Source organism: Lagenorhynchus albirostris, chromosome 19, assembly GCF_949774975.1.
Source record: "Lagenorhynchus albirostris chromosome 19, mLagAlb1.1, whole genome shotgun sequence".
Taxonomy (NCBI): Eukaryota; Metazoa; Chordata; class Mammalia; order Artiodactyla; family Delphinidae; genus Lagenorhynchus; species Lagenorhynchus albirostris.
In genome coordinates this window covers 45,935,093-45,949,897 of record NC_083113.1, presented here as the reverse complement: position 1 = coordinate 45,949,897, position 14,805 = coordinate 45,935,093, and the positions used below count along the sequence as shown (strand labels likewise).

The window sequence follows — 14,805 nt, the reverse complement described above, 5'->3', positions numbered from 1 at the left end:
GCCTAACTTACCTAACTTACCCTAACTTACCTGCCTAACTTACCTCTATGTTTGCTTACCCTAAGCAAACATAGAGCTGGTTTGAAACTCCTGCTTGCTTTTAGGCAGAGTAACTAGCATGGCAGGGTTTTGTCCTTGTTATTTTCTGTCCAGCAGAGTAGCTCAAGCTCTCTCATCACACAAATTCAACCTACACACATCAAAGAAATTTAATAGGAATCCAGGGAAATGGAAGAGGTGGACAAAGCAGACTAAAGTTTAATTTTTCAGTCCCCAAATGTCCCAAATACCTTTAAAAAAATCTCTTTTCACTGCATCAGTTCTTAAAATTCTGTGGAAATTTAAGAAAAAAAAGCTGTGAAAGAAATGAAGGATTTTCAGATGAGACTAAAAAAAGCCAATAGGCAAAATAGATGAGAATAGAAACGAGGAAATGAGAGCAAAAGAATTAGCAAGGGAAGTCTCCCATTTGGGGATATCTTTGTGAAATTTCATTCAACGACTATTTATTGAGCCAATTACAGTTTTTTAAACCCTAGGTTGACTTAAAAAACTTTAATAGGGAATTGTCCACATTCCAGAGAATAATACAGATTTTTAGAGAAGTGAGGTAACTTTGGGTTATTTAAGTATCTTAAATTTAAAACTGTATTAGTTTACTTGTCACTAACATTCCTGTCAAACTGTCACTATGGGGCTTCCTACCATCAATATGTACAACCAAAGAAATGCGGATGGCTTGGAGTAAAGAGTTCTAGAAGAGGATACAGAAGATATGACCCACCCTTTTGGGACTGCAGCACCAAACCAGGAAGTCACCAGTGCTTCACCAATCAGAACATCCTTTTTTAAAAAAATTAGACACACCTTTGCACCAAGTGATTATGTTAATGTCTGGTAGCCAAAAAACTTTTTGTTTGCATCTACCAGTGTCTGCTCTTTCAACTTTGCCTGAAAACCAGCTCTCTGAGGGTGTATCTTGATCTGGGAGAAACTGGTTATCCTTGAATACACCTGGATGGTCTCTATCTTGGCAGTTTTAATGCCGGTTTAGTGAGCTAAGCAATGAACTAGAAACCATTCTGCCAGTTAGTACTAAGATGGGGCCACTGAGCGACCACAGGACTTCCTTCTTGGACAAACTGAGAAGACAACTGTTATGAATAATATTAATATTCACAAAGCAAAGTTCCCTGTTGATTTAGATGGCTACAAATCAGTAGTGTCACTATATTTTACCCACTGGTGCAAGGTGTGTGTGTCTGTGTAGTGTTCAATAATTTTGATAATTCTCTGTTCCCACCCAAGTGAGAAAATATCAAAGTTGAGGTCTAAGGGTTCTCTAGAAAGAATCTTAGAGATCATATACTTTATTTGTATTTTAACTTACTCATTTTAGTATTTCTAAGGTAACAGTCTCCTTAAAATATCCAAACAGTAACATAAGTTCCTTTTGTTCCTCTTGGCCACCACCCAATTCCACTTTCCTCTCCCGAGATAACAAATGTTAGCTAGTTGTTACATATCCTTCCACTCCTTTTCTCTACAAATACATAAATATATGCAACTGTAATATTACATGTCTTTTAACAACAAATATGTGATCTCACACTGTATATATGTGCTTATTTTTTCACTTAAAATGTTTTGAGAGCTCTCCTATCTACATTTCACCCCCACTCCTTCATTCAGTTCAAGTTCCTCATTTCACAGAAGTGGAAACCCAAGTATAAAGTAGTAAAACGATTTTCCAAAGGCTGGATAGCTAGAGCCCAGCCAGTAGTACTTTCAAAATCAAACAAAAATCAATGATTATTTATTGAACAAAGTTTGCAGAAACTGAAAAGGGAAAAATCTGCTCAGAATCCAATTTCTCCAATAGTTAAAGTTACTTTTTTCTCAGTTCAGTTTTTGTCTGTATGCAGAACTACTTTTTTACATAGTTGTAATCAAAGCATAAATTCAATTGGTGTTCATTTTTTTTTCACTTAGTTTTTTTTTTTTTCTCTTCTATTTTGGCTGAGCTGTGGGGCTTGCAGGGACGTGGAATTTTAGTTCCCTGGTCAGGGACTGAACCCGGGACCAGCAGTGAAAGCGCCGGGTCCTAACCACTGGACCCGGGAATTCTCTTTTTTCATTTAAGTTAATCAGATGTTCATATTACTATAAAGTCAGCTAGTTTATTGGCAATGAATGGTGACCTCATAGTTCATCAAGTAGTCAAGCCCTCTTCCCTCTAAACTAAGCTGCTTCCCACTGTACTAATCCCCATCCTCTCATTCCTCACAGACTTTCAAGACATTAGCTTCACTTTCCCCTAGGTCCTGGTTCCGGCCCATTCTCATCCCCCTCAGAGCCATTTCTCAACTCTTAAAGAGCTCCATCTCCATCCTGGGTCTCTAGGGGGATCTCATTACCCTCCTGGGCCGGGGTCGCCTCGGAGCTCTCCGAGGTTCCCCAATGAAGTCTTCACAAAGTCAGGTCCCGAAGTCCAGGAAATGATGGCCACGCCTCAGGGCTGTGTTTGGGAACCCCCAGAATTTACTGGAGTAGACAGATATCAGGGTCCTTGTGGGGTCAGGGTGAAGGGGCCGGGCCCAGTCCTATTTACGTGACCCGGCCCCAGGGAGAGGAGTTCGTTTTCCCACCAGAGGGGGGCGCTGGGGGCGACGGTCGGACAGCCTGCACAGTCCTCTCCCGGGTACTCCTGGGCGTCGCTCTCCGGCCCGGGGCCGTGACGCAATCTCCCCGCGCCGGGGGCGGTACGCGCTTGACACCATCTTCGGGCGCCCGTCTGGGGGGGCGTTGGGTGTGGGGCGGCTCCGGGGCCGGGGATGGCGGCGGCCGCCGTTGCGGCGGCTCCGGGACCAGCGGGAGGAGCCCGGGGAGCGCCGTGAGATGGGCCGGTGAGTGTCGCCGGGAATGGAGGACGCCGAGTCGGCCTCACTGGGGCCAAGCAGGCCTGGGCTCGGAGCTCTGGAGGAAGTGGCCCCCCAGAGCCCGTTGCCCCGCGGACCGAGGGAGCGAAAGAGGCCGCGCCTAGACCCCCGATCGCTTCTCACCGGCCCGGCCCAGAGAGAGGCCTCAGGTTCCTGCTCCCCCGCGACTGTGTCCTGGCGGGGCGGGGTGTCCGAGTCCTCGGGGCGGGAAGGGGCCCCCAAACAAGGAAGCAGCGCCTGCGGGGCCTCGCCCTTACCCCTCTGCTTGAAAGGTCGACCCCCCACTCTCTAAATGCAGAGTTTCCAATTTCGGGCCCTACCTCTTTTGGGGCAAGGATTGCGGGATCAAGGGAAGCCATAACCCCTGTCTCTTCTAAGCTCCTGTCTTTCTGGCGGGCGCACCTCTCGCCCTCAGCGAATTCGAGTCCGAGGCTGGGTTCACCCTCTTGATTCCGGGCTGTGCTGCCAGCGCTGGCAGCTCTCCGGAATGGTCCTCCTTTCCCGTTAGCTCGGTTGGGGTCACAAGCTGCGTCTTCCCCTGGAGAAATCCTCATTGAGCCTCTTCAGAGGCCGAAGTTTCAGATTCCGAAATGTGTTTTGCGTTGTGGGAACTTAGTGCACAGGCTTGGCTCTTTGTTATTCCTGCAGACCTTTTGCCTCTTTCAGTCCTTTTATTAGCCTGTGTTTGGCTAACCCCTCTGTGACCTAGAGGCAGGTTTTCTTTAATGCTTTAGTTGTGAGAAGCAAGTATCATTCTGAAATTGAAGTTGTGACCCCATTTTCAGTTGGGAATGAGAGAGAAATCTAACTGCTTTTCAGTCACTGGAACTGCTGGCAAAGAAGGGATGCAAGACTTGTGCCCACTGTGTGAATTTGTGTTTATGGAACCAAGAATTTGTCTTTCCACCTTGTTTTCCTATCTTGTCACTTTTTTCTTTTTGTACATCTGCACCTTGCTGATCTTAAGAGGGAAGTGTCTTCAGTTTGGTTTGAGGCGTGCAGTGTTCTTTAGGACTTGGACAGCGCAGTGGGTAGTAGTTTCTCTGAGTACTGGTCAGTAGTACTTTCTCTGTTTTTAGAGATTAAGGCTCTGTTCTTCAGTGCTTAACGTTTCTGGCATGTGTAGATTCAGATATTGACAGTTTAGCATGAGTTTTGTTTCCCACTGGTAGGCTACATGAGGACAAAGGGAATGTTTTCAGTTACTGTCACACCTGATTCAGCACGTGGTACAAAGTTGTCACTTAGAAAATTTTACACACACACACACACACACACACACACACACACACACACACAGAGGAGCCTGTTTTTTTACCCTGGAAATCTGCTAATAAGGCTTCCCTTTGAGTGACTCCCCCTTGACCTCTTTTTCTGCCCCAGAAACATAAATAATTGTTCTTTTTCCTCTAGTGCCTCTTATCTCATTTAAATAACCTCCACATCTGTGTTTTCATCAGCCCTGAATAAAAGTGAAATCCGTGAGGCTGATTTTTCCTGCTTCCCTTTGTTCACATGGGGACAATGTTGAGTCTTCCACGTTTATTTGTACATTTACCTAAAATTGGGATTGGAAGTAAATTTAACCTTTGGGGAATAGGTACAGGTAGAGAACGAAGAATATGATGTTAAGGAAAACAATGAAGTTTGACACATGGAAATTTTTTTCCAGAGATGTTGTCCTACAAATTAGAATTTAATGTGTTGTTACCTCTGGAGAAGAGTAGGAGGCAGGGCCTCCTGGACTTTAATGTCTTTGTGGTTTTGGAATTACCTTTTTTGATGATCCTGGGGAGGATCAGAGGCTAGGTTCCTGCTTACTCTATTCCTATTTCTGTCTCCTAGGCTCCCAAGCCAGTGGGGAGGACACTGCTTCTTATTACAGCTGCTCAGAAGCACCACTGGAAGCTCAGGTAATACAGGCGCTTTGGATACCTTGTTGTGGAAAAACATCTGGAATTCAGCAGTGGAAAAACAGAACAGAGTGTAATATCATAGAAATCTCATTTCAGATCCGAAGAACTGAAGCCTGATAGGAAGAAATAGGTGAAAAATTTCGTATGTGTTGAAATGTTCAGACCAGAAAGATACTTTATGAAAATGGACAAAAGCATGTGTGAAAGGTGATAGAGAAAGGGGAGAGAGAACTTTCTTATGAATCATATAGACCTGAGATAGCAATAAACAGGCATGTTTGGAGGAATAGAACCAGAATTTTAAGAAGTGGTGCCTAGAGCAGACCTACAATGGAAAAGGAGCCATTGGCAAAAGAAAAAAGAAAGGGAATGCATGAAGAAGGCCAATTGATGGTGGTCAATGGGAAGAAAAGAAGTCTTGCCAAACTAGGGAACACAAAGTCTATGGAAGGTCAGAAGAGTTTTGTTGCCCTTTGGAGAGGAGAAATAAATAAACTGTAGAAAACACCAGTACAATCACCTCCCCATAGGGCCCAAGTTTGAATGTAGTATTTCATGGGGTGAAGAAGATACTTTCATAACATGTTTAGGGAACAACGTTTTAAAAAAAAAACAAGACGTGCAGCCCTCAGGACCTATTGACTGACCCCTGGGTCCTTGGGGTAGTGGTGATATGAGGCAAAGGAGGATGAGAGTTTAGGCAGGCCTGGGGTGGGGGGGATGGGGATAGGTGAGATAATAACCCAAATTAGGCTGGGGAAAGGAAGCAAGGATGAGATCATATGTTCAGGAAAGAAGATAGCATGGTAGTGTTTGGTGGCAAAAGGAGAAAGTTAGGAAAAGGAGCCAGCAGCAAAGACCACCTGTTCAAATCCCCCTTAAGGGAAAAGGCTTAGAATAGTCAAGGTCCCCATCAGAGGAACAGCTAATCATGAAGCTGTTGGTTTCCCTGGGGTTGTGGAGCCCACAGGTTATTTATGCATTGTTGAATGCTTGTCCTTGTACCTCTTTGTGGTTTCCGTGATTGTTTCTTTCACGTCCTAGGCTGGATGAGCGAGAAGGGTAGCATCTTTGTCTGCTCCTTTCTCATTCCTCTTTTTTTCCAGCAGTCCCCTTTTTACATCTTCCTCCGTGGACACAGTTCCTGCTCTTTCCTTTGACTTGGTTTACCCCTAGGTTACTTTTCTTTGCCTCTGATTTGTTCCCTAGCAGATGTGGGCGCCCCAGCCAGCAGCAGAGAGGGGTGCAGGGGAGCCACAAAGAAGCCCCTTCTGATGCCCCAAGGAGCAAGCCGACCCCTTCCAGGCTCCAGGAACACCACAAAGCAATATGAAACCTGTTCATGAGAGGAGTCAGGAATGCCTTCCACCAAAGAAACGAGACCTCCCCGTGACCAGCGAGGATATGGGGAGAACTACCAGCTGCTCAACTAACCACACACCCTCCAGTGATGCCTCTGAATGGTCCCGAGGGGTGGTGGTGGCCGGGCAGAGCCAGGCAGGAGCCAGAGTCAGCCTGGGGGGTGATGGAGCTGAGGCCATCACTGGTTTGACGGTGGACCAGTATGGCATGCTGTATAAGGTGGCTGTGCCACCTGCCACCTTCTCCCCAACTGGCCTCCCGTCTGTGGTGAACATGAGCCCCTTGCCCCCCACATTTAATGTAGCGTCTTCACTGATTCAACATCCAGGAATCCACTATCCCCCAATCCACTATGCTCAGCTCCCGTCCACCTCTCTGCAGTTTATCGGGTCTCCTTATAGCCTTCCCTATGCTGTGCCACCTAATTTCCTACCGAGTCCCCTCCTTTCTCCTTCTGCCAACCTCGCCACCTCTCACCTTCCACACTTTGTGCCATATGCCTCACTCCTGGCAGAAGGAGCCACTCCTCCCCCCCAGGCTTCATCCCCGGCCCGTTCATTCAACAAAGCCCCCTCTGCCACCTCCCCACCTGGGCAGTTGCCACATCACTCGAGTACTCAGCCACTGGACCTCGCTCCAGGCCGGATGCCCATTTATTATCAGATGTCCAGGCTGCCTGCTGGGTACACCATGCATGAAACCCCTCCAGCAGGAGCCAGCCCAGTTCTTACCCCTCAGGAGGGCCAGTCTGCTCTGGAAGCAGCCGCTGCCAATGGACAGAGACAACGAGAGCGAAATTTAGTGAGACGGGAAAGCGAAGCCCTCGACTCCCCCAACAGCAAGGGTGAGGGCCAGGGACTGGTGCCAGTGGTAGAATGTGTGGTGGATGGACAGTTGTTTTCAGGTTCTCAGACTGCGCGGGTAGAGGTGGCAGTGCCAGCACACCGAGGGACCCCAGACACCGACCTCGAGGTCCAGCGGGTGGTTGGTGCTTTAGCTTCTCAGGACTATCGTGTGGTGGCAGCTCAGAGGAAGGGTGAGCCCAGCCCCCTCAACCTGTCCCATCATAACCCCGACCATCAGGGTGAGGGGCGAGGGTCAGCCAGGAACGCAGCAGAGATGGCCGAGAAAAATCAGGCCCGAGGGTTCTACCCTCAATCCCATCAGGAGCCCCTGAAACATAGACCTTTACCCAAAGCAATGGTTGTAGCCAATGGCAACCTGGTGCCCACTGGAACTGACCCAGGCCTGCTACCCATGGGCTCGGAGATCCTGGTGGCGTCAAGTTTGGACATGCAGGCCAGAGCCGCCTTCCCAGACAAGGAGTCAACGCCACCCCCCTTTACCTCTTCCCACTTGCCCTCCCATTTCATGAAAGGCGCCATCATCCAGCTGGCTACAGGGGAGCTGAAGCGGGTGGAGGACCTCCAGACCCAGGATTTTGTGCGCAGTGCCGAAGTGAGCGGGGGGCTGAAGATTGACTCTAGCACAGTCGTGGACATTCAGGAGAGCCAGTGGCCTGGATTTGTCATGCTGCATTTCGTGGTGGGTGAGCAGCAGAGCAAAGTGAGCATCGAGGTGCCCCCTGAGCACCCCTTCTTTGTATATGGCCAGGGTTGGTCCTCCTGCAGCCCTGGGCGGACTGCACAGCTCTTCTCTCTGCCCTGCCATCGGCTACAGGTGGGAGATGTCTGCATCTCTATCAGTTTACAGAGCTTGAACAGTCACTCAGTTTCTCAGTCCAGCTGTGCTCCCCCAGGCCAGCTGGCTCCTCCCCGAGAAAGGCCTGAGAGGACAGTCTTGGGACCCCGAGAGCAATGTGACAGTGATGGGAAAAGCCAGCCGTTAGGCGAGGGCTCCCGAATGGTAGAGCCCTTGCAGCCAGAGCCTGGTGCTCAGGCCTGCTGGCCAGCCCCGAGCTTCCAAAGATACGGCATGCAAGGGGAGGAGGCACGGGCTGCGCTGCTCCGTCCCTCTTTCATTCCACAGGAGGTAAAGCTGTCCATTGAAGGGCGTTCCAATGCAGGAAAATGAACCTCTCCCAGACCTGGACTGGGATGCTACCCCAGAGCTGGGCCTCACCGTGAGCAAGCAGAGGATTTGCACATGCCGAGCAGGGGATGGCTCTCTTGGCAGTGAGGTTAGTGGGGAAGAGAAGGCGTGAAGGCAGCCTCCCAAGGCATGGTCTGTTGCCCATTACCCCATGGCATCTTTTCAGAACAGCCCCAGAGGGTGCTGTGATGGGGAGCAGCAGGCCCGGGCCAAGGAAGGAAGGGGGTGCACGCAGGATAAGAAACATTCCAAATATCAGGGCCTCCCTGTTCTTTCCTCCTCATCCCTAGCTCCTGCAAGGAGAGAGTCAGGCTTTGGGAGCAGGTGCAGAGGGAGGGAGCAAAGAAAGAGCCAAAAATGATGATCCACAGCTTATAGTAGCAGTTCAGCTATCTGAAGTTTTTTTTTTTTTTTTCCTTTCTTTTTTGTGATGGGAGGGCAGGAGGCCCCATGCTTGGAAATAAGAGGGTTCCCACCCAGAACTCTTCTTTTGAGAGCTGTGCACTTTAAAGGGTAGTTTTGTTACAGATGTCTAAGGCTGGGTGTGCAGGGGACTCTGCTTGATCCTCTGCTTCAGCCCTTTCCCATCTCTCCCCATCATTCCTCCCACAAGGCTTCTAGCATTAGGAGAGAGAAGCCGCTCCAGGGTTCAGAGTGAAGTACTGCCTTGGCGGGGACCCAGTCACGGGACTTTGGGAGGAAGACCCGATGGCCAGACTGACCGGGCTGTAGGCAGGGCTTCTGGAAAGGTAGCTGACCTAACAAGGCTCCTCCTACTCAGCATGCCAGACCCACTTTGAAATTGTACTGAATCTCTAGTTGGTAATGGTGACTTTTGAAAGAACCAGTGGACCCTTTTCCCTGGGCCCCTACACCCGATCCTCTGTCTGTCTATGTTGTGCCTAAGTGCCTGCACTGCCCCCACCCTTCCGCTGACCTAACCTGTCTGCATGGTGTCTTGACCTGGGCCTATTTGTAGCTGCACTGCCTTTCCCCTTCTGCAAAACTGGTTTTGTCCACTCTGACCAAGACCTCTAGTTTTTGGTGTGTAGGGGTCTCTCTGGTTTCCCTTTCAGTTCTATTCTCTATTTTTAAAAACTCAGAATCATGTCCTCTCCTCTTCTGCAGCTGAACCAGTTGGTGGAGAAACGAATGGAATTATGCCCCGGGTTGGGACCAGTACAGCTGGCTGGGCAGTGCCCATCCTTGCGCTTTTAGAGTCCCTCCCATCTTACTCCACTCCTCCCAGCATTCAGGCTTCTCCAGGCTGTCTCCTCCCATAGCCAGCTCTAAGGTTTTGGGATACTCTTTTTTTTTTTTTAAATTTTGGCCACACCATGTGGCATGTGGGATCTTAGTTCCCCGACCAGGGACTGAACCTGGGCCCTCAGCAGTGAAAGCGCAGAGTCCTAACCACTGGACTGCCAGGGAATTCCCTAGAATAGTCTTGATAATGTTTCAATACCTGAAAAGTCTCCTAGATTCCATTTCATGGTGGAGTATTCCTCTGCCAAGAGTATTTTCAATCTTAGTTGCATTTGCCCCCTGTGTCTTAAGCCCACTTTTTCTTCACGACTTTCAGCATCACCTCGGACTGTGGGATTCCAGTGGGTGTTGAGAAATAGGCTTCCCCCATCAGCTTTCAGGTGGGTTGGTGGGTTTTTTGTTTGTTTTTTTGGGGGTCTTTAGACTCTTGAACAACTCAGGGTATTGTCCACTCAGCTCTCTTATGAGGCTTCTCCTGGGGTATGACCCTGGCATTTCCTTCAAGATGGACTGGCCAAGGCCTAGCCTGTTGTCAGGAGTCCCAAACCTCTGAGGTCTGATATCTGCTCTGTCAGAGACTTTAGGCAAGTCTTGTGACCTCTCGCTCTTTCACTTCCTCCCCAGCTGCCAAATGGGGATAAATAATCTTACCTACCTCCTAGGGGGAGGGGGAGTTCTGAGAATGGAGTCCTTCTTAGTGTTCAGGTGCTAAAGGTTGTTCTCCTGGGGGAACAAAGTGACTGAGACTGGCTTGTTCGCTGCAAGCCCTACACTCCACTGTTTCATTCCTTGAGAGCAGTTACCTGGTCAGTCAGCTTTTGGAGCCCCGTCCAGAGGAAGCTGCTGACCTGACCACAAGTATGTAAGTCTCCAGTTCACCTCAGAACCAAATACCAACCGTGTCTGGTGAACACTCAACCTTGTACACATTTGGGATCATGTCTTTTCCCTTCTCTGTCCCCTTATTTCTCTGAATGCTGCTTTCTCTGGCTTGTTTCCCACAGTTGGGGGCCTGTGGGGCTGAGTCTCGAGGAATCCTCTCAGAGGACGGCCCTCGGAGAAGGCCTTGTTTCTGGCTGTTCCATGAGCAACTCATTCCTAGTTTCTCATGCATGGGTTTCTCAGAAACATCCTTCCTCATTAGGAAGGCTCATCAACTGAATATAGCGACAGGCACAGTGGACACTAAAGAAATATCCACCAAGGGCACCAACCGAGCTTCCTCCTTATGGGAACAAACCTATATCTAACCAGATAGAGGCCAAGTAGTGTAAATACAAGAAACCCTCACTGCCCAGCCTGATAACTTCCCCTTAATCATGGAAAGAGAAAATCTTGTGCACCTTGGCGAGTTGGGCCCTGAACTTTCTGCTGCTGTTCCTCTTCTGTCTCTTGCTGGTGAAGCAGCACCAGCACTTCCTATAATACTGTGCCATGCGTATGTAATATATTAATACTTGACTTTGTTGAGCTGCAGAGGTGTCTTCTCCCAGGGGAAGAAGCTCTGCTCTAAATCTTGGTCAGAGCTGAGGTATTCCCCTTACCTTTTCCCTCTGTTTCAGTCTTTTCTTCCAGGCATGAGGAATGAGAGTAACCTATGGTGTGTCCATTCGTCCTTTTAAAGATTTCATAAGTGTTATTATAAGAGATGTAAGAGCAGTTTTGAGACAGCATTTTGGAGGGAAGCTGTCAGCTTTTGGGGGAATGGGCAGTTAAAGAAGGCCAATGTCATTAGTAGGACAGTCCCAGAGCTTAGGGGTAGAAAGGAAGATGGCTAACTCTGGCATTAAATAGAAATGCCTATACCAGTTTGGGAGTAGGGGAACCAGGTGAAGGACGGTAATACATCCAAGTCTTGGATCATCATTCCTATCAAGATTAGTGTACACAGAGGAGGGGGAGTGGCATGGGGGAAGGGGAGACTGGGAGGTCAGAGCTGAGCACTCGTACCCAAGGGGGAGGGACCCCAGTAGATCTGGACTGACCCTTCTACACTCTTGGTCCCAGTTGGTCTGTGCTGCTTTGCCACTGCTGCTGTCTATTCACTGTCCTGCTTGCTGCCCTTGATAGCTCTCTGTCTTTCTGTGTCTTTGGCCATATAGGTGAAATCCAGGCATCCTGTCCATCCTTACATGTGCAAGGGTTACTTTATAACAAAGTCATCTTGAGTAGGGATAGTATGAAATGCTGCTGGTGGGCTGGTGAATCCAAAGGGATATGGCTTCAGTGCTTGTTGGGAGCCCTTTGGCTCCAAATATCTGACTCTCTTGAGGGAGAGACAAGCAGGTCCTATAAGTGGGTGTTTTCTTTGTATTAACTGCTTTCCTTTATGATATCTTGTGTCCTGTTTTAAAAATTAAATGATGGGGAACCAGATTAGGGCCTGTGTCAGCATCCCAGGGAGGTTCATCTGGCTCCAGTTAAATGGATTCTGGGGTTGGGGGAGCGTTTGAAGTTTGAAATAGACCCTCAGGTGGGGTTTAGTTTTATTTTTACCACTGGGCGCCATAGAAGATGCACAGGGTGGTGGTATGATTTAAACCTGCAACAAGCAGGCATGTTGAAGAGTTGAGTGATCACACTGGAGATAAAGGGTGGACGTGGGTTCACTGGGCAAGGGCTTGGGTCCATTGGAGTAAAGATAACCAGATTGGTTGAATTGGCCATGGGAGATTAAGTCACAGTCTTAAAAACAAAGCAAATAGGGCAGAGGCCAAGTTTTAGGGAGATTTCTTGGCCTCCTAGGGCTAAGTTTACTAAACCACACTGAAGCTACAATACTTTCCAGATGGGAAAAAGTGTACACTACAGTTGAAGAGCTGAACCATGTTAGGTTGGATGTTGACCAGGAACCTGTTAGCCCTTTGCCGGGAAGCCTTCACCCTCCAGCATCCCTGGGAGAGGGAAGGCCTCCCACATTATGCAATAATAAAATAAGCATCTGGGTCCTTGCAGCTGTCAGTTGCTCTTTCAACTCTAGGATCCATCTTTGGGCCAGAATCCTGGTCTGGGCCTAGGATGACACTGGCCCTTGAGATGCTAGAGTTGACTGCACTCTCTCCTTACCTGCAGACTATGCACAGTGCCTGGGGCGGAAGGAGGAGAGGTGGTGCGGTTTACCCTGCTGAGCCTCCCCAGCAGGAACAGTAGTAATAAATGCACTTTTCACACTAAGGTTTCTTTATTCGTTCTCCTGTTAAGCCTAGATCCTCCCCTGGTAGACTGCAAATTCAAAGTCTGTGTGATCCCCAAGCCATTCTGCTGCAAATGCCCAGCAGTGAAGATGGCCTCAAACTGGGTTCCTGTCTGCAGTGTGTGTGGCGGCAGCCCATGTGCCTTTACCTATTGTCAAACTTTCAAGCATTTATTTCTGTCTTTATGACTGTCATGGGGACTGAGGTTCTTCAGAGAGAGAGAGAGAGAGAGAGCGCGAGTGTGAACAAGCTGATGACACAGTGGTTTTACACCCACTCCCCAGACAGGGAGTATGCACATAGTTGTGAGCTGTGAGTGGTTAGTGCATTGCTGATGTTGCTGAAGGCAGGGTTCATCCCTCATTTGCGTGACACTCGCATTCAGGAGAAGCTTGTGTCGGGGAAGAGACTCGTGGCAAACTTGAAGTATTAAAAATAAGGCTGTCCCCTACAACCTTCCTAGTCACACACAGGATCCCTGTAGCCAAAACAGTATATGTTCCAGCTGCAGAGAGCAGACTGCTCTCAGCTTGCACAGCACCTTAGGGGAGGGAAGAATATATGGATAGGGAATGGGGTGGAGAAAGGATGGAAATGTTGTCATCCAGGTGGCTTTAGGGTCCTCAGGAGTAGTAGAGAAGGACGGCACTGGGGAGGTCTGATGGATGGATCTGATTTGTGTAGGAGTTCCCTGTAGATAAATTACTGATCCCCCAACTACTATCCCCAGTATGTAATGGCTAAATTAATATGTAATCAACTGCATTGTATCTAAAGCCTTAGAACTAGTCAGGTGCTCCCCCCACCCGATACCATTTCTTACCCTCTAATCCTACCTGATCTTTAACAAAGCATTAATAATTCTAAGGATAATCTCTATTTTGTTGTGCTTTTTTGTAACTGTTTTAAATAAATCAATTTGTACTGTATATTTGTACTTTTGTGAGATCCTTTTTGCTGTTTTACCATTTTAAGTCTCTGTACTTGGCTACACACAGATTGTATTTTTATTGTTAATGCTCTTCTTATGGATACCTGCATTTAACTTGTGGACTATGTAAACACAATATATATCAATATCTATATATCTATATATCTATCTATATAAACTACTAGCTTTTCCTTTTGGTGTTTGCGCCTTCTTCGTATCCCAGCCTTAGATGGTGGCCATGGGGTGGGGGATAGAAGGCCTATGCGGCAGAGCTTGAAATAGAGAGCAAATGGTGCCCATCTTCATGTGGTGGGCTGGGGGCAGATTGCACGAGCTAGTCCTGAAGCATGGTCTGTGTGTTCTGTTGTGTGTGTTTCAGGGACCCAGAAATCTACCTGTAGACTCAGATACTGTTCTAGCACAATCAGTCACAAGGACCTGTAGATGCCCTCACTGCTGGCCTTTTCTCCAATTCTTTTCTCAGGAATACTGCCAGAAATTTCTGGAATAAGTCAGCTCCAGAACTTAGCTTGCCACTAGTAAGAGGTGAAGCACTCAGATACATGATAGTTACTCATACATTTATTGAGCACTTGCTACATGCCACAAAATAGCCTAGGTGCATTATATATTAATAACCATTTGTTGCTAGTACTATTATTTTCACTTTGTGGGTGGGGAAACCAAGAGGTTTAAGTAACTTACCCAAAGTTACACAGCTATTAATTAGCAGTACAGAATGTTAAATCCAGGCACCTAATTCCTGAGTTTGCGTTAACTCACAGTTCGTTGTAAAAATTAAATGAGATAATCCACGAAAGTGCTCACAACAATCTTTGACACATAATGAGTGCTCAACCATTTTGAAACATCCCAAGTAGGACTTCCATGTGGGGCTCTGTGAGAAAAAGCCATTTGGCTCAATTAAATATTTTCTTTTAAATGTCCAGTATTTTGTAATAAGCTTATTAATATTTTTGTATTTTTCAAGACAAATATTTCGGCCTGCCTGGTGGGAATTAACCCTGGTTTGGTGCGGGGTCAGTTAACACTCTTAAATAGCCTTGAACCTGTGGAGGTCAGAGAGGAGTCCAAGTTTCCTTGTTACGATATTGGAAGAGGTCCACATTCCTGGCATAGTTATT

General features: G+C 47.8%; 1 protein-coding gene across 3 annotated transcripts; it reads left to right on the top strand.

The window, feature by feature from the left end:
- The first annotated feature begins 2,799 nt into the window (after nucleotides 1-2,799).
- ATXN1L (ataxin 1 like) lies at nucleotides 2,800-13,658 on the top strand. 3 transcript variants are annotated; one of them, XM_060130656.1, is made up of 4 exons: nucleotides 2,800-2,906; nucleotides 4,785-4,852; nucleotides 6,068-7,783; nucleotides 8,207-13,658. In XM_060130656.1, exons 3-4 carry the CDS (start codon nucleotides 6,185-6,187, stop codon nucleotides 8,249-8,251), a joined length of 1,644 nt encoding a protein of 547 aa, XP_059986639.1. In that variant the 5' UTR covers nucleotides 2,800-2,906; nucleotides 4,785-4,852; nucleotides 6,068-6,184; the 3' UTR covers nucleotides 8,252-13,658. The 3 variants fall into 3 exon arrangements, with proteins under 3 accessions (XP_059986639.1, XP_059986637.1, XP_059986638.1); XM_060130654.1 differs by having other exon boundaries at nucleotides 6,068-13,658; XM_060130655.1 differs by having other exon boundaries at nucleotides 6,065-13,658.
- The last annotated feature ends 1,147 nt before the right edge of the window (nucleotides 13,659-14,805 follow it).